The following is a 20,042-nucleotide window of genomic DNA, read 5'->3' on the forward strand; positions in this document are numbered from 1 at the left end:
TTATGATTATAATTTGCATAGTGGTTAAGAGCTTAAAAATATAGACTATGGTGGTCTTATTCTTGTTTTGGGAGTTCCAGTTTAGCAACATGTTGGCCGTGTAAATATAAGGAAGATATTTAACCTAAACTTCAGTTTCCCCATTTTTAAAATGCAGATTGTAATGGTGCTTGATTCATAGGATGTAGAAATTAAGAGAACTCTTGTATCTACAGAAGTCTGAACCAGAACCTGAGGCTTAGTGTTTCATGAAAAATAACTTTTAATTTTTATTCTTTTCTGCCATCTGCTGGCTGTTTGTCTTTGACGTGTAAATTAAATTTTTAAAATAGATTTTATTAATATATTTGACAGAGAGAAAGAGAGATCACAAGTAGGAAGAGAGGCAGACAGAGGGGGCGGGGGAGAAGGCTCCCCACCGAGCAGAGAGCCTGATGTGGGGCTCGGTCCCAGGACCCTGAGATCATGACCTGAGTGAAAGGCAGAGGCCCAACCCACTGAGCCACCCAGGTGCCCCTAAATTAATTTTTCTGAACCTCAGTTTTTTTGTTTTGTTTTAAAGATTTTATTTATTTGGTAAATCGAGAGAGCACAAGCAGTGGGAGCAGCAGAGGAAGAGGGAGAAGCAGAAGCAGGCTCCCCACTGAGCAGGGATCCTGACAATGCAGGGCTCCATCCCAGGACCCTGGGATCACCTGAACTGAAGGCAGATGCTTAACTGACTGAGCCACCAGGCGCCCCTCTGAGCCTGTTTATCTCCCTTGTTCAAAACAAACTTTTGAAGATTGCAAGCATATGTGAAGAAGCTAGATTAGTGCGTAGTACCACATAGCTGTCATTCAGTACCTAAAAGCTGTTGTTATGTGCAGTTTAATTTGTCAGGTGCTGAGAGTAAAATTCTGCCTTGGAAATTAACAAAGGCATCCCCGAACTAGGGATGTTTGACTGAATTTGAAGGACATGTGAGATGTTCCCACGTAAAAGTACTAATCTAAAAAAAAAGGCTCAGAGTTGTCAAAGTGCCTGTTACGTTGCTTAAGGAACCGTGTTAAATAAACAGTAGGTTGCATTCAGTAATACTTTAGTGTACCAATAGGAGCTGCGGATTAAAGACCCGGGTTAGGTCAGATTGAGAATCCATTTCAGTTAATTAAAAAGAACTTTCCTGTTTGTTCATCCTAGAAATTCTTTTATCTTTAGAACTGTGTAGATTACTTTGTGATTCAAATGAAGTCAGATTTGACCTCTTTCCTCTTCTCCTGCTATTTTAGTAGGAGCTGTGTTCCTCTGGCAGTGGTGTACCTAGTTGTTAAGGGGGAAAATCTGAGTAGGAATTTCCAAGAGATGAATTGTTTAGACACTGAGTTCTAAGCTTCTGCTTTATCGTTTCTTTTTTAGTCTTCCTGTGCTGCTGTTTGTTTAAAAATAAGGTAGGAACACTGATCTTTCAATACTTCTGTGTTAGCTTTAATTACTAGGATTTGGGGAATCATGGCAGTTTAGGTTTTGGAGTAGATCTTAGATAACCTAATTACAGTTCTAGTTCTGTCACTGGCTTGATACATAACCTCTCTGTTCTTCATCTTTAAATGGGGGTGATTATCCTTGTTCACATCACAGGCCCACTTTGAGTATCAGCTGAGATATTATATTCAAAACTGGTATGTAGGGGCGCCTGGGTGGCTCAGTGGTTAAAGCCTCTCTGCCTTCGGCTCGGGTCATGATCCCAGGGTTCTGGGATCGAGCCTCACATCGGGCTCTCTGCTCAGCGGGGAGCCTGCCTCCTCCTCCTCTCTCTCTCTCTCTCTGCCTGCCTCTCTGCCTGCTTGTGATCTGTCTGTCAACAAAACAAAACAAAACAAACTGGTATGTAAATTTGAAAAGGTAGTATATTGGGGCATCTGGGTTGCTCAGTGAAGTGCCTGCCTTTGGCTCAGGTCATGATCCCAGGGTCCTGGGATAGAGCCCTGCATCTGTCTCCTGTTCTCCAAGGAGCTTGCTTCTCCTCTCCCTGCCACTCCCCGTTTGTGTGTGCTCTCTCTGTCAAATAAATTAAAAAAAAAAAAATCTCTTAAAAATAAAAAAAGAATGATTACTTAAATATTCTAAGTGTTCATTACTTCCTGGGTTTGTTCTGCTAAGTGTCTTGCTAAAAGTATGTTCTCAGAAAGGTTTATATATTGGGTGCCTGGGTGGCTCAGTGTGGGTTAAGCTGCTGCCTTCGGCTCAGGTCATGATCTCAGGGTCCTGGGATCAAGTCCCGCATCGGACTCTCTGCTCAGCAGGAAGCCTGCTTCCCTCTCTCTCTCTGCCTACTTGTGATCTCTCTCTGTCAAATAAATAAATAAAATTTAAAAAAAAAAAGGTTTAGGGGTGCCTGGGTGGCTCAGTGGGTTAAGCCTCTGCCTTCGGCTCAGTTCATGATCTCAGGGTCCTGGGATCGAGTCCCGCATTGGGCTCTCTGCTCATCTGCTCAGCAGGGAGCCTGCTTCCCTTCCTCTCTCTCTCTGCCTGCCTCTCTGCCTACTTGTGATCTCTGTCTGTCAAATAAATAAATAAAATCTTTTTAAAAAAAAAAGGTTTATATATCTTCCCTCTGGCAATTATACAACTACATCCATTTTCTCTTCTGCAAAATAAATAGATTATTTTGAAATTTACCAAATGAGGTGAAAGTGTAGCTTATTTCATCTGACTAATGAATTTTTAATATTTAGGATGATGGTACAATAAAGAATAGAAAAAGCAGGAAGAATTCATTGTTACAACTCAGGAAATAAGAGAGAATAAGCAACGTTCTGTGTGGCAGAAGTTGAATTTGATTAATTATTTCCTTTGAAATTTTTCTAATGTGTCCTTGCTACATCTAGCTGCCGAGGAACCTGGGATATGTAGTCTTTATTACAGGTGGTTGTGTGTTCAGATAATAAAAGACTTTATTAATGTAGAAAAAGAGAACAAATAATAGGGTTGGGCTTCCAAGTAGTCTATGTCACACTGGGCCAGCCATTTAACTTTTATGAAGGCTATTTCCTTATTTATAAAATAATGTGTTTGTTACCCACTTTACTCAGTTATTATAATGTCAAATATGTGAATGTGAAAGCGCTTTGTAAACTGAAAAATAATATGTAAATATTTTAATAATGTTTTTTGATTATAGAAATCTGTGCTGCATAGAAAGTTTGATTTTTTTTTTTTTCGGAGAAGAAACTGATAGCATATGACCAAAAGTTAACTTTAATATTTTGATTTATTTATTTCTAGTCTTATATTTATTTACAGTTTTATCAATTACTTTTTTTACGTAAGCTCCATGCCCAACATTGGGCCTGAACTTACGACCCTGAGATAAAGAGTCACATGCTCTACCAACTGAGCCCGTCAGGCGTCCCTATAAATATTTTTTATGACAACTTAATTAAGACATAATTCATATGCCGTGTAGTTCACCCATTTAAAATGTGTCCCAATTCAGTGGTTTTTTAATATATTCATAGAGTTGTCTAACTGTAACCACAATGAATTTTAGAACATTTTCATCACCCCAAAAAGAAGCCCTGTAACCATTAGCATTTACTTCCCATTTTCCTTCCAACTCCTCCTCCTCTCAACCCTGGCATCCAGTATTCTACTTTCTGTCTCTATAGATTTGCCTATTTTGGATATTTTATATAAATGGAATCATACAATATATGATCTTTTGTCACTGCCTTTTTTCACTTAGCATACTATTTTTTTAAGTTATATATATTTATTGGGGCACCTAGCTGGCTCAATCAGCTAAGCATCTGCCTTCGGCTCTGGTCATTCCCAGGGTCCTGGGATGGAGCCCTACATCAGGCTCCCTGCTCAGCTAGAAGCTTGCTTCTCCCTCTCCCTCTGCTGTACCCCCTGCTTGTGCTCTCTCAGTCTCATGCATGCACTCTCCCTTTCTCTCTCTCTCTCTCAAAATAAATAAATAAAATCTTTAAAAAATTGTTTATTTATTTTAAGTAATCTCTATATCCAACATGGAGCTTCAACTCATGTCCAAGAGTTGCATGCTCTTCTCTATGAGCCTGCTAGGTGCCCCACTTAGCATACTATTTTCAGGGTCCATCCATGCTGTGTGGCATATCAGGATTCCTTTTTTTGCTAAATAAATAGTATTCCATTATGTAGATAAGCCATATTTTATTTATCCATTCATCAGTTGGTGGATATTTGTGGTGTTTCTACCTTTTAACTATTATGAATAATGCTTCTATAAACATTTCATGTACAAGTTTTCCATTTCTCTTGGGTAAATATCCAGGGGTCAAATTACTAGGTTATATGGTAATTGGTAGACTTTTCCCCAGTGTCTGCATCATTTAATATTCCTACCAGCAATGTATGAGAGTTGCAGTTTCTGTACATCTTCACCAACACTTAGTGACTCCCTGCTTTAACCACCCTAATGGATGTGAGGTGTTATTTCATTATGATTTTGATTTGCGTTTCCCTGGTCATTAATGATTTTGAGCATTTTTTCTTCTTTCTTCTTTTTTTTTTTTTTTAAGACTTTATTTATTTATTTGACAGACAGATCACAAGTTAGGCAGAGAGGAAGGCAGAGAGAGCGGGGGAAGCAGGCTCCCTGCTGAGCAGGAAGCCTGATGTGGGGCTCAATGTGGGCCTCGATTCCAGGACCATGGGATCATGACCTGAGCAGAAGGCAGAGGCTTTAACCCACTGAGCCACCCAGGAGCCTCGAGCATATTTTCATTTGATTTTTTTTTCCTTTTTTTTTTTCTTTTTCATTTGATTTTTGGTCATTTGTATTTCTTTGGAGAAATGTCTATTCAGACCTTTGCCTGTTTTTTTTTTTTTTTTAAAGATTTTATTTTTTAATTTGACAGACAGAGATCACAAGCAGGCAGAGAGAGAGACAGAGAGAGAGGAAGGGAAGCAGGCTCCCTGCTGAGCAGAGAGCCCGATTCGGGGCTCGATCCCAGGACCCTGGGATCATGACCTGAGCCAAAGGCAGAGGCTTTAACTCACTGAGCTACCCGGGCACCCCACCTTTGCCTGTCCTTAATTGAGTTGGCTTTTTATTGTTGAGTCATAAGAGTTACCTATATATATATTTTTTTGTTTTAAAATTCAAGTTTTTTTCCTTTTTAATTTAAATTAAATTAGCCAACTTATAGTACATCATTAGTTTCAGATGTAGTGTTCAATAACTTACCAGTTGCATATACATCCAGAGCTCACGACATTATGTGCCCTCATTAATTCCCTTCACCAAGTTACCCCATCCTCCCATCTAGTTACTTTTATATTCTAGATTCAAATCTCTTCTTAGATATATGATTTGCAAATAGTTTCTCCCATTCTGTGGTCTTTCTTTTCATTGTCTTGATGATGATCTTTAAAGGACAAAATTTCTCTTTTTTTAAGATTTTATTTGAGAGTGAGAAAGAGAGCATGTGCTTGCATGAGCTGGGGGAGGGACAGAGGGAAAAGCAGACTCCCCACCGAGCAGGGAGACCAATGTGGGGCTCCATCCCAGGATCATGGGATCGTGGCCTAAGCTGAAGGTGGATGCTTAACCAACTGAGCCAGCCAGGTGCCTCCCAAATTTTCTTATTTTGATGAGGTTCAACTTATGTTCTACTTTTCTTTAGTTGTTTGTTCTTTTGGTGCTATATCTAAGAAACTGTTTACTAACACAAAACCAAAATTTCTACCTGTGTTTTCTTCCAAGAGCTTTATAATTTTAGCTCTTACATTTATGGTCTTGATCCATCTTTAGTTAATTTTTGTATATGACATGAGGTAGAACACTGTCTTCATCCTTTTGCATGTGCAGTTCATCCTTTTGCATGTCCAGCACCATTTGTTTAAAAACCTATTCTTTTGCCCATTGAATTGTGCAGGTATCCTTGTCAAAAATATTGACCATAGGAAAAAAAAATTGATCATAAATATTACAGTTTACTTTTGGATTCACAGTTCTGTTTCATTTATATATATATATTCTTATGCCAGTACCACAGTGTTCTGGTTACTATAGCTTTGTAGTGAGTTTTAAAATTGACAAGTGTGAGTCCTCCAGATTGTTTTTTTTTCTCAGTATTATTTCAGTTATTCTAGGTCCATTGTATTTCCATATGAATTTTAGGATGAGCTTGTTAATTTCTGTGAAAAAGTAAGTTGGACTTTGATAAGGATTGTATTGAAACTATAGAACAATTAACAATATTAAATCTTCTGATCTATGAATATTGATGTTTTTCTATTTGAGTTGGCTTTAATTTTTTATTTTATACTTTTTTCCTAAAATTTATTTCTAAATATGTTACTCTCTTTGATGTTATTATAAATGGAATTGTTTTCTTATTTTCACTTTCAGATTGTTCAGTATAATCATATAGATATAATTGATATGATGCATTGTAAATAAAGTAGAACTTATATCCTACAGCCTTGCTGAACTTTTTTTCTTTTTAATGTTCTAGTAATTTTTCATTGTTGTCAATTCCTTGGCATTTTTTTTTAAGATTTTATTTATTTATTTGAGAGAGAGAGTGAACGACCGGGAGTGAGAAAGAGAGCAGGAGCAGAGGGGCAGAGGGAGAGAGAGAGAAGCAGGCTCCCCACTGAGCAGGGAGTATGACGTGGGGCTCAATCCTGAGAACCCTGGGACCATGACCTGAACTGAAGGCAGAAGCTTAATCTACTGAGCCACCCAGGTGCCCCTATATTTTTGAAATGTAATGTTTAATAGCTCCCATTAAAATGTCACATGTATAGTATAATGTGGCTAAGAGTTGTGCTCCTGAGTCAGTTTTTAATTTGACACTATACTTTATCACTGACTATGCAGAATGCTGAGAAAGATGTTACTTTTCTAAGCCAGTTTTCAATTAAAACTTTAAAGATGGGAATGCCTAGGTGGCTCAATTGGTTGGGCGTCTGCCTTTGGCTCAGGTCATGGTCTGAGAGAAAGGCATGGCCCGAGAGTCCTGTGATCAAGGCCCCACATCGGGCTCCCAGCTTGGCAGTGAGTCTGCTTCTCCTCCCAGTTCCCCTGCTTGTGCTCTCTCTCTAATCAGATTAAAAAACAAAAACAAAAAAACAAAAACCCCACAAAACTTTAGAAATGAAGATAATGTTTGAATACTTTTATTTATTTATTTTTTTAAGATTTTTTTTTTTTTTACTTATTTGTCAGAGAGAGAGAGAGTGAGAGCGAGCACAAGCAGAGTGGAAGGCAGAGGCAGAGGGAGAAGCAGGCTCCCTGTGGAGCAAGGAGCCCGATGTGGGACTCGATCCCAGGACGCTGGGATCATGACCTGAGCCGAAGGCAGCTGCCTAACCAACTGAGCCACCCAGGCGTCCCTGTTTGACTACTTTTAAAAATGGGATGAAGGGGGGTGCCTGGGTGGCTCAGTGGGTTAACCCTCTGCCTTCTGCTCAGGTCATGATCTTAGGGTCCTGGGATTGAGCCCCACGTCGGGCTCTCTGCTCGGTGGGGAGCCTACTTCGCTTTCCCCCTCTGCCTGCCTCTCTGCCTATTTGTGATTTCTCCCTCTCTCTGTTAAATAAATAAATAAAATCTTTTTAAAAATTACTAAAAAAAAATAAAAATAAAATGGGATGAAGGAATAAGTGAAATAATGGATAATTCATGTATGATACTCAGCACAGTCATAAAAGCATCTAATGGATGATAGCTACTATAATTATATTTTAATTATATTGTACTACTGGGGACATTTACAGTGTTTATTTCTATAGTTAAAACCCTTACACTTGGGGCGCCTGGGTGGCTCAGTGGGTTAAGCCGCTGCCTTCGGCTCAGGTCATGATCTCCGGGTCCTGGGATCGAGTCCCGCATCGGGCTCTCTGCTCAGTAAGGAGCCTGCTTCCTCCTCTCTCTCTCTGCCTGCCTCTCTGCCTACTTGAGATCTCTCTCTGTCAAATAAATAAATAAAATATTTAAAAAAACAAAAACCCTTACACTTAAATCTTTGTGCTTATTTGATTAGTTCTTTATTCCTCAGACTGGAATAACAGGGTTAACCTTTTTCTATTTTGAGGATGTTAACACCTATAGCAAATTCTTTTACCCAAATAAATTAATCATATTTGAATTATCAGATTGGGATGGGGATTTTGTGGGATATCAAGATTGAGAGTAAATTTGGTCTAGATTTTAGAAGGACTCAGGCATCAGTCTAACAATCTAAGAATTTTATTTTTTGTCTTCAGGCCCTTGGAAATTTGTGGAAGAGTTGACCAGAGGATGGTCATGGATAGTAATTTAGGAAGATTAATCTGCTATACCTTGAGGTCTTCCCTGACCATCCTTGTCTGATTAGGACACCCTGCTTGTACTTACGTACTACTCGATATGTCTTCTAATATAATATGTAATATATTTTATGTAAATATTTGTTTAAACGTTTCTCTTCTGCCTCTTGAGAACATGGGTTACCTATTGTAGTCCCAGCACCTAACACAGTATCTAACGTATGGTAGACACTGAGTAAAAATACTTCTTGAATGAGTTCATGAAAGTTTTGTTTTCTATTTTTCTGGAAACTAATTTGTTGACTTTTGTCTTCCCTTTATGTTTTTTCCTGGGCTCCAAGGAGGAGGCATCTCCCTATTCCTTACTTGATATCTGCTTGAATTTCCTGACTACTCATCTTGAGAAGTTCTGTTCAGCAAGACAAGATGGAACATTGTGTCTGCAGGAACCTGGAGTATTCCCACAGGAGGTGGCTGATCGACTGCTTCAGACTATGGCTTTTCATGGTAAAAAATACACAGAGGAAATAAGAATTATGTGCTGTTAATTGGCATTGGATTTTGAGTGCTGCTGTGGCATTTAATTATTTTCTTAGAAAAGGCCAGATGAGTCTGATTCCAGGAAAAGGAATTTATTTATTTTTTCCTTTCCTGCCACTTACTATGTAATTTGGAATAAGCATTTTTCTTTTCTAATCTAGGAAAATTGCTTCCTCTTTCTTTTCTTTTCCTTTCTTTCTTTCTTTCTTTCTAGTTCTTTTTCTGCTTTTCCCATGGCAAAATAACTTTTTTTTAAAAAAGATTTTATTTGTGGAGCGCCTGGGTGGCTCAGTGGGTTAAGCCTCTGCCTTCGGCTCATGTCATGATCTCACAGTCCTGGGATCAAGCCCCACATCCGGCTCTCTGCTCAGCAGGGAGCCTACTCCTCCCTGACCTCTGCCCCCGCTTGCTCTCTCTGTCAAATAAATAAAATCTTTAAAAAAAAATAAAAATAAAAAAATTTTATTTATTTATTTGACAGAGAAATCACAAGTAGGCAGAGAGGTAGGTGGGGGGCGGGGTGGGGAGCAGTCTCCCCGCTGAGCAGAGAGCCCGATGTGGGGCTCGGTCCCAGGACCCTGAGATCATGACCTGAGCCGAAGGCAGAGGCTTTAACCCACTGAGCAACCCAGGTGCCCCCAAAATAACTTATCTTTCAAAATATCCCTTTAGAAGTTTGCTGGTGTAAAGTACCTTACGTCTTCATTTGGCAGTGGGAAAAATAAACACTTACAGAAAAATGAGTTTCTGCTTTTGACCTTTGAATTGGGAAAGCATAGCTAATTTAGTACTTCTGTTTTCAAAAACGAATTTTGAAAATAAGTTGGGAGAGTCTTATCTGTGGTATTCTGTTTATGTAGAGGATTTTTGTTATTTCTGATTAAGTTTTTTTTTTTTTTTTTTTTGCTTTGTAATCAGTATATTAAGGAGACATTCATACATTCCAATTGCTTAATTCTGATAACCAGATTTAAGCTTGTGAACATGACTTTTTAAACATACAATTAAAGCTATTCATCATAATTTGCTATACTACCAACATTAAATTACAGTTACTTTGGAGAGTTATTTAAAGTAAGCCTGTAACATACCTTAAAAAAAAAAAAAAACAAAAACCTTCCTATCTCATACATGCAAACTTCTCCACATAAATGTCTCTTCACTGTAAGTTACCCTGCTCCCGAAGCCACTACTCTGAAGCTTATCATGGTCCAAAGAGAAGGCAAAAAAGTATAACCAGGGCTGATACATATATATGTATATATATATTTTAAAAAAGGGGAAGAAAAAGATGGCCCAGAAGGGAATGCAATTCTACAAGTGCAAGCCCTCAAGCAGCAGCATATGACAAACCCCTTCTTTAAAGAGGTATCCTTTCTATCACTGATACCACAGGCCAAATTACATAGCATCCATCTTCAAGTAACAGTTGAGGCAATAGATGCAGAGGCATCACAATGAATCCCACTTAACATAACTATAGACCAACACTTCTCTACAAATTCTTTGTCTGATTGCCAATTAAATACAAGTTTTAACTTCATAGCTTAACAATTAAGGGTCATACACTGAAGTCAATACATACACCCAGCATTTCAGTCTGAGCTGTTTCATATACATAGAACTGAAATTAATTACAAGGTATGGCCTAACAAATGCTAGGGGAGATTTTTTTTGAAAGCAGTTTTTACAAATATTAAACTTATCTTCCACACTGAAGTCATCCTACATACAGGGCAAAGTTGGAGCTTTTATATTTGAGTTTATTCTTCATTTAACTTGTCACTACTATAGTTGAATATTAAAACAAAAACAATAGCAAGTAGTGAGCTATGATTATAGTCCTTCACTCATTCACTACTGCACATAAAATGCCAGCAGTGTTATTCACTGGCCCCATTAAGAGGTCTGACACTGAACACCACCCCTGGGATGATGTTCATCATTCTCATATGCTTCCCATTGTAATGGCGCCGTCTTTCCTGATTTGGATCAAAGTCCACCAGTTCTACCTGGTCCATTTCATCAGTCTCTTCTACTTCCTTTCTCTCAGGTAGGAGTTTTTCCAGCAAAGAGAGTTTATCAGGAGACAGAAAGCCATTCTCAGGAAAATTTACCTTCAGTTGGATGATGAGGCGACCCTTTTCATATGGCCTACAGTAAATTGGCATGCCTTCATTTAGCACACACTTGATATCTCCACGCTTGACAATTTGACCTGGATGAGAGGTGATGACAGTGGTTTGGTTGTCAAGAGTAGATATAGGCTTTTGAAAACCACACAGTGCTTCAACCAGCTGTATGTCCATACACATGAAAAGTTCTTCTCCTCGTTGAGTAAAAACAGCATGGTCCTTCTGATCTAAAACAATGATAATATCTCCTGGTTCCAGTCCTGGTTCTTGGTCTCTCTCACCATGGAATGTTATCTTCTGGCCATCTTTCATGCCTTTGTCAATATGAACTTCTAGAATCTTCTTCTCTCAAACTATCTTCCTTCCATTGCAGCTTTTACATCTATCTTTAGGACTGATCCGTTCCCCATGACCCTGGCACTCCATGCACACAGATTGAATTTGCTGAACCATTCCAGGTACTGATGAATTCTTATTTGCATTCCAGTACCTCGGCAATTGGGACAACACTCAACTGCTCCTTTCTTACCACCTCGGCCTTCACATTTATCACATATCGCATTCTTTTGCAGAGCTAGTTATCTTGTTGCACCATTATATAAATCTTCTAAGGTTACTGAGAGCTGATGCAGAACATTTTTACCTCTCCTTTCTCTCTGCATTCTTCCTCCTCCTCCAAAAAACCTATCAAAGATGTCCATGGGGGAGCCAAAACCACCACCAGCTCCACCTTCTTTAATTGCCTGTTCACCTCCTTTGTCATATAATTCCCTTTTCTTTGCATCAGAGAGTACTTCATAAGCTTGAGAAATCTGTTTAAACTTCTCTCCTTCATTTGGATTCTTATCAGGGTGGTACTTCAAAGCCAGTTTCCTATAGGCCTTTTTCAGTTCTTCTTGGGTGGCATTGGGTTTGACCCCCAAAACATCATAAGTGGTTTCTTTCACCATTTTCTACAGCCGTTGAGAAGGCCGAGGCCGATGTGGGGGAGCGGGAAGGAGCGCGTTGCTGGGCGCAGCTCGGGTAGCCGCCGCTCCTCCACGTCTCACTGAGCGTTCTGGAAAGTTCCGCCTATTTCTGATTAAGTTTTAAGTTGAAATAGATAATGCCATTTTTAATTCGGTTTATAAACTCCTTTCAAGGAGAAAATATAATTTGTCCAAAACTATAAAATAGAATAACAATGTGGCAATAATAATTACTATCATTTACCTATTACCTGTTTCGTGCTAGGAATTTTGTTTTCCTTGAATTTTCTCTAAAACCTTATAAAATAACCACTATTAAAAAAAGATAACTTTGGGCGCCTGGGTGGCTCAGTGGGTTAAAGCCTCTGCCTTTGGCTCAGGTCATGGTCCCAGGGTCCTGGGATAGAGCCCTACATTGGGCTCTCTGCTCAGCGGGGATCTCTCTGCCTGCCTCTCTGCCTACTTGTGATCTCTGTCTGTCAAATAAATAAATAAATCTTAAAAAAAAGATAACTTTTATAATCCCATTTATATACAGATAAGGAAACTGATTCAGAAAAGTAACTTGTTAGAGGTCATAATGCTAGTAAATGGTAGAGTCCTAGTTCAGATCGAAGTCTGATTCCAAATCTGTGCTGTTTTCACTGCCGCACAATCTTCCTACAACTACATTAGAGATATTCCTGTTCTATATGCCAGAGAATACTGTACACTTTGCTTTGGCTTTATATATATCAAGTATGAATCCAGATAATGTATTCCAAGGAGGGGTGGGAGAAATAATGGTATAATTGAGGCATTTTAGAATAATTTTAGAAAGAAGATGTTTGAACTCCTTGGTTTTCACTGAGTTGCTCAAGTCTGTAGTCTCTTTGAATTCAGCCTGCCAAAGGAACTGGGATGATACCAGTAGATACTATATATGGTAAAGTTAAAGGTTCCTTACAACGCTGCACAACAATTTAAAAGATTATGTCAGTGCTTTCTTTCTTTTTGGTCTCAATTTAATGACTATGCTTAACATATTCAATTTAAATATATATACATATAACTAATCTTGTAAATCAAAGGAATAAATGTTAAGTAGAGTCTTAATTTGCCAGAAACTTTTTGAAATATAACTACTGATAGCTAATATTAGCAGCTAACATTTATTGAATACTTGTTATTGTATACTAGCTCTGTGGCAAATGCTTTATATGGGTAAAATAATGGAAGCAGTTTTCAAATAAGTGTAACTAAATAATTACCCCCAGAGTAGTATCATCAGAATGTGTTTTCTACCTCTTCTTTTCAAGCTGCCTTCATATGAGAGAAGGTATATATATATATATATATATACACACACACACACACACACACACACACACACACACACACATATATATATATATATATATATATATATGAAGCTGCCTTCAGATCAGAGAAATAACTTAATGTCCTCATTTGTGTTACCTCAATGTTATTTCTGGCCTCATTCACCAGAAAGTGTTCTGAATTAATCTCTTTGCAAAAGAAACAAGAGTAGATAGTACTAACCTAAAACTAACATAATATTGTATGTCAACTATATTTCAGTAGTAAAAATAAAAATTGAAGAAGCAATCTGTGGAAAAAAAACCTTACAGTATTTCCAGGCTGTGTTGTATATTATACAACAAGCTTGAAATTCAACTTATGAATTTGTCAGATGTAGATTAAGATAGGTAATAATTAAAATATTAAAAATTGAAAAAAAAAGAGTGGATACTACTGACAATACGCAAAAGAACATAATGCCAATTTTGTCACAATTTTTAAAAGTTTCATCAGTTTTTCTGTATCTGAACATTTTCATAAAAAATGGAAAAAAGTTCTATGAATACTTTTAGAATTTATAATATTTTTTCTAATAGCATAATGATTTTAGAAAATCTTAACTTATTTACATTCAGATTTTTCTATATGCCCAATTCAAAAGAAAAATGATATTGGTAGCAGTTTTTATTAAAATAAGCCTGATGTTAAAGATTTTACTTACTGGGATCTTTGATTCCTTTGTCATAATCGTTGCTTATTCTGTGTCATGGTGCTAAAAGTTTTCTAGGAAATGTGTGTTTAAGAGCCAGGAATCAGAATATTTGCCATCTAATGCTTCTGTGTTATATTATGACCTAATCTAAATTTTTATACCTTGACATGGTCAACCATATCTGTTTTGGGATTAAATTGAAAAGAATAATGCCTTTTTGGGGGGGTGGAGAGTAATACCTTTTGAAACATTATGGATTGCATCCTTGAATAATCACCTAGACTTCCTAGGTGACTGAGGGCTTATATTCCCTGAATAGTACCCCACTTCCCTGGAGGTTACATTGCTGGTCACCTCAACTCTTTATAGCCTAAAACAGAAAGAAAGAAAAGAATGCTTTGGGGCAAAATCCTTGCATTTAGGCTTCTGTACTTCAGTCCTTGAAAGAAGCCCTTTAGTTCTGGGGCGCCTGGGTGGCTCAGTAGGTTAAGCCTCTGCCTTCGGCTCGGGTCATGATCCCAGGGTCCTGGGATCGAGCCCCGAATCATGCTCTCTGCTCAGCGGGGAGCCTGCTTCCTCCTCTCTCTCTGCCTGCCTCTCTGCCTACTTGTGATCTCTCTCTCTGTCAAATAAATAAATAAAATCTTAAAAAAAAAGAAAGCCTGGGACGCCTGGGTGGCTCAGTTGGTTAAGCAGCTGCCTTCGGCTCAGGTCATGATCCCAGCGTCCTGGGATCGAGTCCCACATCGGGCTCCTTGCTCTGCGGGGAGCCTGCTTCTCCCTCTGCCTTGCCTTCCACTCTGTCTGCCTGTGCTCGCTCTCACTCTCTCTCTCTCTGACAAATAAATAAATAAAATCTTTAAAAAAAAAAAAAAAAAAGAAAGCCTACAGAATGTTTTTTAAATAAATAATTAATTAATTTAAAAAATTAAAAAATACTTTAGTTCTAATACAGAGGTGACCCTTAGCTGTATCTTTAGCCCAAGCTGTATGAATCTGTTTAGTATGAGTCTGCTGAAGTGCCACTTAGAGTTCTTCCCTTGACTCCAGGCTATTTATTTACCTGGTCCCAACTGTACACTCACCCTGGACTGTGTATAATAATGTATTATAGTGAAATTGAAGGATAGACTAGCAATGGTAACATTAATTGGTAACAATTAATTCCCCAGATTCAGTAGCTTAACATAAAGTTTGTTTTACCTCACCCATGGTACATAAATGCTGCAAATCCGTGGAGGGTTGTTCTCCATGGTCACTCTTGGATCCAAGCTGATGGAGGCTCCACTTTCAGAAATCTATTCTGTCTAGAACTTGAAGACTCCTCATTTGTCATAGCGGGAAAAGATAGCATGGGAAATTGTGTACTGGCTCTCAGGTGCTTCAGCCTATAGGCCGTTGGTCAAAACTAGGCACATAGCCCCATCTAATTCCAAGGGTAGGATGGGAAATGTAGCTGTCTACATGTCCGGGAAGGCATGAACCAGATGTTAGTGAATATCTATAAGATCTACCACAGTCACTTGCTAGCTCTGTGACCTTGGAAAGCCACTTTTCTCACCCTAGTGTATTCATCTCTAAGTTGTAATCATAATATTCTTACCCCATGGAATTGTTATGTATATTAAATGAAATATTGTTACATGGGTGTGCTTTGGAAATGTAAGTATGCTGGAAATTTTAGCTATTCTTTAATTATTTTTTGAAATTGAGGTGTTAACTTTTTTTTTCCAGGTCTACTGAATGATGGAACTGTAGGTATTTTCAGGGGCAATCAGATGCGCTTAAAGCGTGCTTGCATTCGCAAAGCCAAGATCTCTGCTGTTGCTTTCCGGAAAGCCTTCTGCCATCACAAGTTAGTGGAACTTGATGCTACAGGTGTGAATGCAGACATCACGATTACAGACATAATCAGTGGGCTTGGCAGTAACAAATGGATCCAGCAAAATCTCCAGTGCCTAGTGCTGAACTCGTTAACTCTTTCCCTCGAAGATCCTTACGAGCGGTGCTTCAGCCGGCTTTCTGGCCTTCGAGCGTTAAGCATCACCAATGTTCTCTTTTACAATGAAGACCTCGCTGAAGTTGCCTCATTGCCAAGATTAGAGAGCCTGGATATTTCTAACACCTCAATCACAGACATCACAGCTTTGCTGGCCTGCAAAGACCGACTCAAGTCTCTAACCATGCACCACTTGAAGTGTTTAAAAATGACAACTACCCAGATACTGGATGTTGTGCGGGAACTAAAACATCTGAATCATCTTGACATTTCAGATGATAAACAGTTTACATCAGACATAGCTCTTCGCCTACTAGAACAAAAAGACATCCTACCCAACCTTGTCTCCCTGGATGTTTCTGGGAGAAAGCATGTGACAGATAAAGCTGTTGAAGCCTTTATACAACAACGGCCCAGCATGCAGTTTGTAGGTTTGCTGGCCACTGATGCAGGTTACTCTGAATTCCTCACCGGTGAAGGACATTTAAAGGTTAGACTTTTAAAATGTATTATTTTGTCAGGCTGACCAATGTCTTAGCTGCATAAGGTTCCATTAAGATGAATGTCTAACAATATATGGAACATGTCTGTGAAAGATGGCATTGTATAGTGGAAAGGCCTTGCTTTCAAGTCAGAGAGTCCCAGTTAAAATCCTAGCCTGCTTGCTTCATGACCCAGACCAAGAGATGATGTAACTTTTTGGGTTTCCATTTCTTTATTTACAAAACAGATATTCTATCTAACTAAATTCTTCCAAAGGTTAGTAATTATATATGTAAAGTGCTAGTCGTGTAGTAGGCCTTGGATAAGTAATAGTTCTTATGATGGTAATATTTAGATATTTTGAACCACTGTAACATACCATTTCTAATTAGTCACTACTCCTTCTTAAATTGATATTCATTGGGAAGTTAAGTTCTCCAAGGAGATCTTTACCATAGAAATGGTGTAATTTTGCTTTTCTTAAGGTTTTTCATGCCTAATGATTTAAATTCATCTGCTTGGTACTTGGGATTCAGAGATAAAAAAGATATAGGATCTGCTTCTAAGGAATTTAGTCTTGGTGATGATACAGTCATAAATAACTATAAAGCCAAAGATCAGTGTAATCGCTGTAAAAGAGTAGAAGAAATTTCTTCCAGCTGGAGAATTGGGGGCTTGATGGAAAAGATGGTAGCTGAGTCATACCTTGAAGGATAGAATTGTGGCAAGTTTAAGCTAATATTTTCCTAATGTACACTGTATCCTCTAGATGCCTTACATTGATAGGTATTAGCCCCATTTTATAGATGAGAACCATAGACTCAGAAATTATATGATTTACAGTTAGTAAGAACCAACATTTGGATTTTTATCTCTAATTCCAGAGCCCCATTTTTTCCCCCTACTACCTACACTACTTAAGCAGAAGCATCCTTTGATCCTACCTGGAGCAGAGTCAGGGATAGCCTGAAAGTGGATATTGTGACCCAAAAGGCAAGGTACCTTTTTTGAGTAATCATGACAGACTCAAAAAAGGAGAAGGAAAGTTTAGTTGTAAATATAAACATCTCAGTTCTTAGGTATTTATAAATTTAGGCCTTAAAAAATAGGATGTAGAAAATGATTTTGAATTATTCTTTTTTATTCATTCAATATTTTACCAAGTGCCTGTGTGTACTGGTCACCGTACAGGACATGGGGATTTGATGGTGAGGGCAAAAAGGCATGATTTTGCCCTCATGGAGCTTGTAATTTAGTGAGGGAATCAAGTAATCAAATGCCATGTGCCAACAGAATATGTGTGCTTTAAATATACGTACACACATATACATTTAAATATGTATGTATTTATGTTTATTATATATACATGCTCTATATATGCTTTATACTGTGCTAAAATCTAGAAGATAATGCAGTATTATATATGAAAATGTTTAACAGAGAGACTTGATTTAATATAAGGCTTCTCTGAAGAATTAATGAATGAGTGGAGATCTTAAGGGTGAATAGCTTGGTAGAGAACATTCCAGGCAATGAGAAGAATTAATGCAGAATATATGTGGTAGAATGGAGCATGATACATCCAAGGAACTGAAAGAAAGGCCACTGTGGCTAGACCTCAAAAGTAGAAATTCACAGAGCAATGAGATGAGGCTGGAAAAGTAGGCAGACACCAGGGTCAGACTTGGAAAGGTCACATAAGCCAGGTGCAGGGCAATAGGAAGTGTGAGGAACTGACTTAACAATTTGTTATGGCGCAAGACAGATTTTTAGCACAGGGATTTTTGATGAAGGAAATATAAAAATGTAAATTACTATTCTAATGTTACTTAACTGCCAAACAAATTGGTCTAATAGTAAAGGATTCTAAAAATTAAAAGGGGAAGAAATCCCCCATGGTCTGGGAGTTGAGGGAGAATTTCCCAGAAGAGGTGAGCATCCTAAAGGATGAAAGGAATGTGTCCCTGATATGTTAAGCTAATATTTTCAAGGCAAAGATGTAATAGGTATGATCCCAGAGCAGTATAGTTTTTGCTGGTTTCTTCTTAAGACCAACAGACAACCCTCCAGTGAATTAGCCTGACTTACGAAATAGAGGCTAGTAGGACATCTGTATTTCACAATGCCTCTGTGAAACAAGTTTGATTTCACAAACGGAGCTGTTATTACTTTGAAATCTTGACCATATGAAACACCTACTTTATTTGGTATCATTATCTATTTTTCTCCTACATAAACATTAAAGTAGTGATTCTTACCCTGCACTACAGTTAAAATCACCTGGAATGTAATTATGTGAAATGATGTTTATGTTAATCAACCTTATCATGGTAATCATTTCCCAATATATACATGTATCATATCATCATGTTGGATATCTTAAACTTACACAATGGTATATGTCAGTAATATCTTTGATAAAGCTGGGGGAAATGATTTATTTCCTTACTTATTTTAAAGATTTTATTTTAGGTAATCTCTGTACCCAACTTGGGGCTCAAACTCACCACCCCTAAATCAAGAGTCACATGCTCTAAGGGCACCTGGGTGGCTCAGTAGGTTAAGCCTCCAACTCTTGATTTCAGCTCAGGTCATGATCTCTGGGTTGTAGGATCGAGCCTTATGTGGGGTTCTCCACTGGGCGTGGAGTGTGGTCAGGATTCTCTCTCTAACCCTCTTTCCCCTACCCTTCTTTTTCTCCCTGCCCCACCAAAAAAAAAAAAAAAAAAATTACATTCTGTACAAACTGAGCCAGACACACACCCCTGGAAAAAAATTTTTAATTAAAAGAAATCACTTGTGGAGCTTGAACAATTAAATTAGAGCCACAGGGAGGTAGGACTCAGGAATCAGTATTTTCTAAAGCTCCTTAGGTGATTACAGTATTCAGTCAATATTGAGAATCATTGTTTTAAAGTAATTTTATTTATTTATTTATTTATTTATTTTAATTTTTTTTTTTTTAAGATTTTATTTATTCATTTGACAGGCAGAGATCACAAGTAAGAGAGAGGCGGAAGCAGGCTCCCTGCTGAGCAGAGAGACCCATGCGGGGCTCAATCCCAGGACCATGACCTGAGCTGAAGGCAGAGGCTTTAATCCACTGAGTCACCCAGGCTCCCTTATTTATTTTTTTTAGAAAAAGATCGTTGGGGGGCACCTTACTGGCTCAGTTGGAGGAGCATGGGACTCGATCTTGGGGTATGAGGTCAAGCCCCATGTTAGGTATAGAGATTACTCAGAACAAAATGCAGACTCAAAAAGAGATCATTGGAACTTTCCCCTTTGTTCACCTATATAGAAAAATTAATGTTTTTTTAAAATTATTCACTGATTTGAGATCTGGTAATAAGTCATGTTAAGGGAAGAGAGCTGAGATTACCACATCTCCTTTTTAAAAATCTAGTTCAGCCAAGTTGTTGAAAAACTTGTCTGAAATGATTGTCTTAGTGTTGTGATGCTTTAAATTAGTTGAGGGGGCACCTGGGTGGCACAGTCAGTTAAGCATCTGACTCTTGGTTTGAGTTCAGGTTGTAATCTCAGGGTTGTGAGATCAACCCCATGACTCCAACCTCGGTGTCAGGCTCTGTGGTCAGTGCAGTCTGCTTGGGTTTCTCTTT

At 38.2% G+C, this 20,042-nt stretch overlaps 1 protein-coding gene and 1 pseudogene across 1 annotated transcript in view; one reads left to right on the forward strand and one right to left on the reverse strand.

Annotated features, from left to right (window-relative positions):
- Nucleotides 1–20,042, forward strand: part of ZYG11B (zyg-11 family member B, cell cycle regulator) — a 90,427-nt gene that overhangs the window by 17,360 nt on the left and 53,025 nt on the right. Inside the window, exons 2-3 of the mRNA XM_059135980.1 lie at nucleotides 8,625–8,790; nucleotides 15,675–16,429. Coding sequence (XP_058991963.1) covers nucleotides 8,625–8,790; nucleotides 15,675–16,429 — 921 coding nt within the window. The remainder of the gene's footprint in view (nucleotides 1–8,624; nucleotides 8,791–15,674; nucleotides 16,430–20,042) is intronic.
- On the reverse strand, nucleotides 10,619–11,950 carry LOC131809209 (dnaJ homolog subfamily A member 1-like; annotated as a pseudogene).

Source organism: Mustela lutreola, chromosome 10, assembly GCF_030435805.1.
Source record: "Mustela lutreola isolate mMusLut2 chromosome 10, mMusLut2.pri, whole genome shotgun sequence".
Classification (NCBI taxonomy): Eukaryota; Metazoa; Chordata; class Mammalia; order Carnivora; family Mustelidae; genus Mustela; species Mustela lutreola.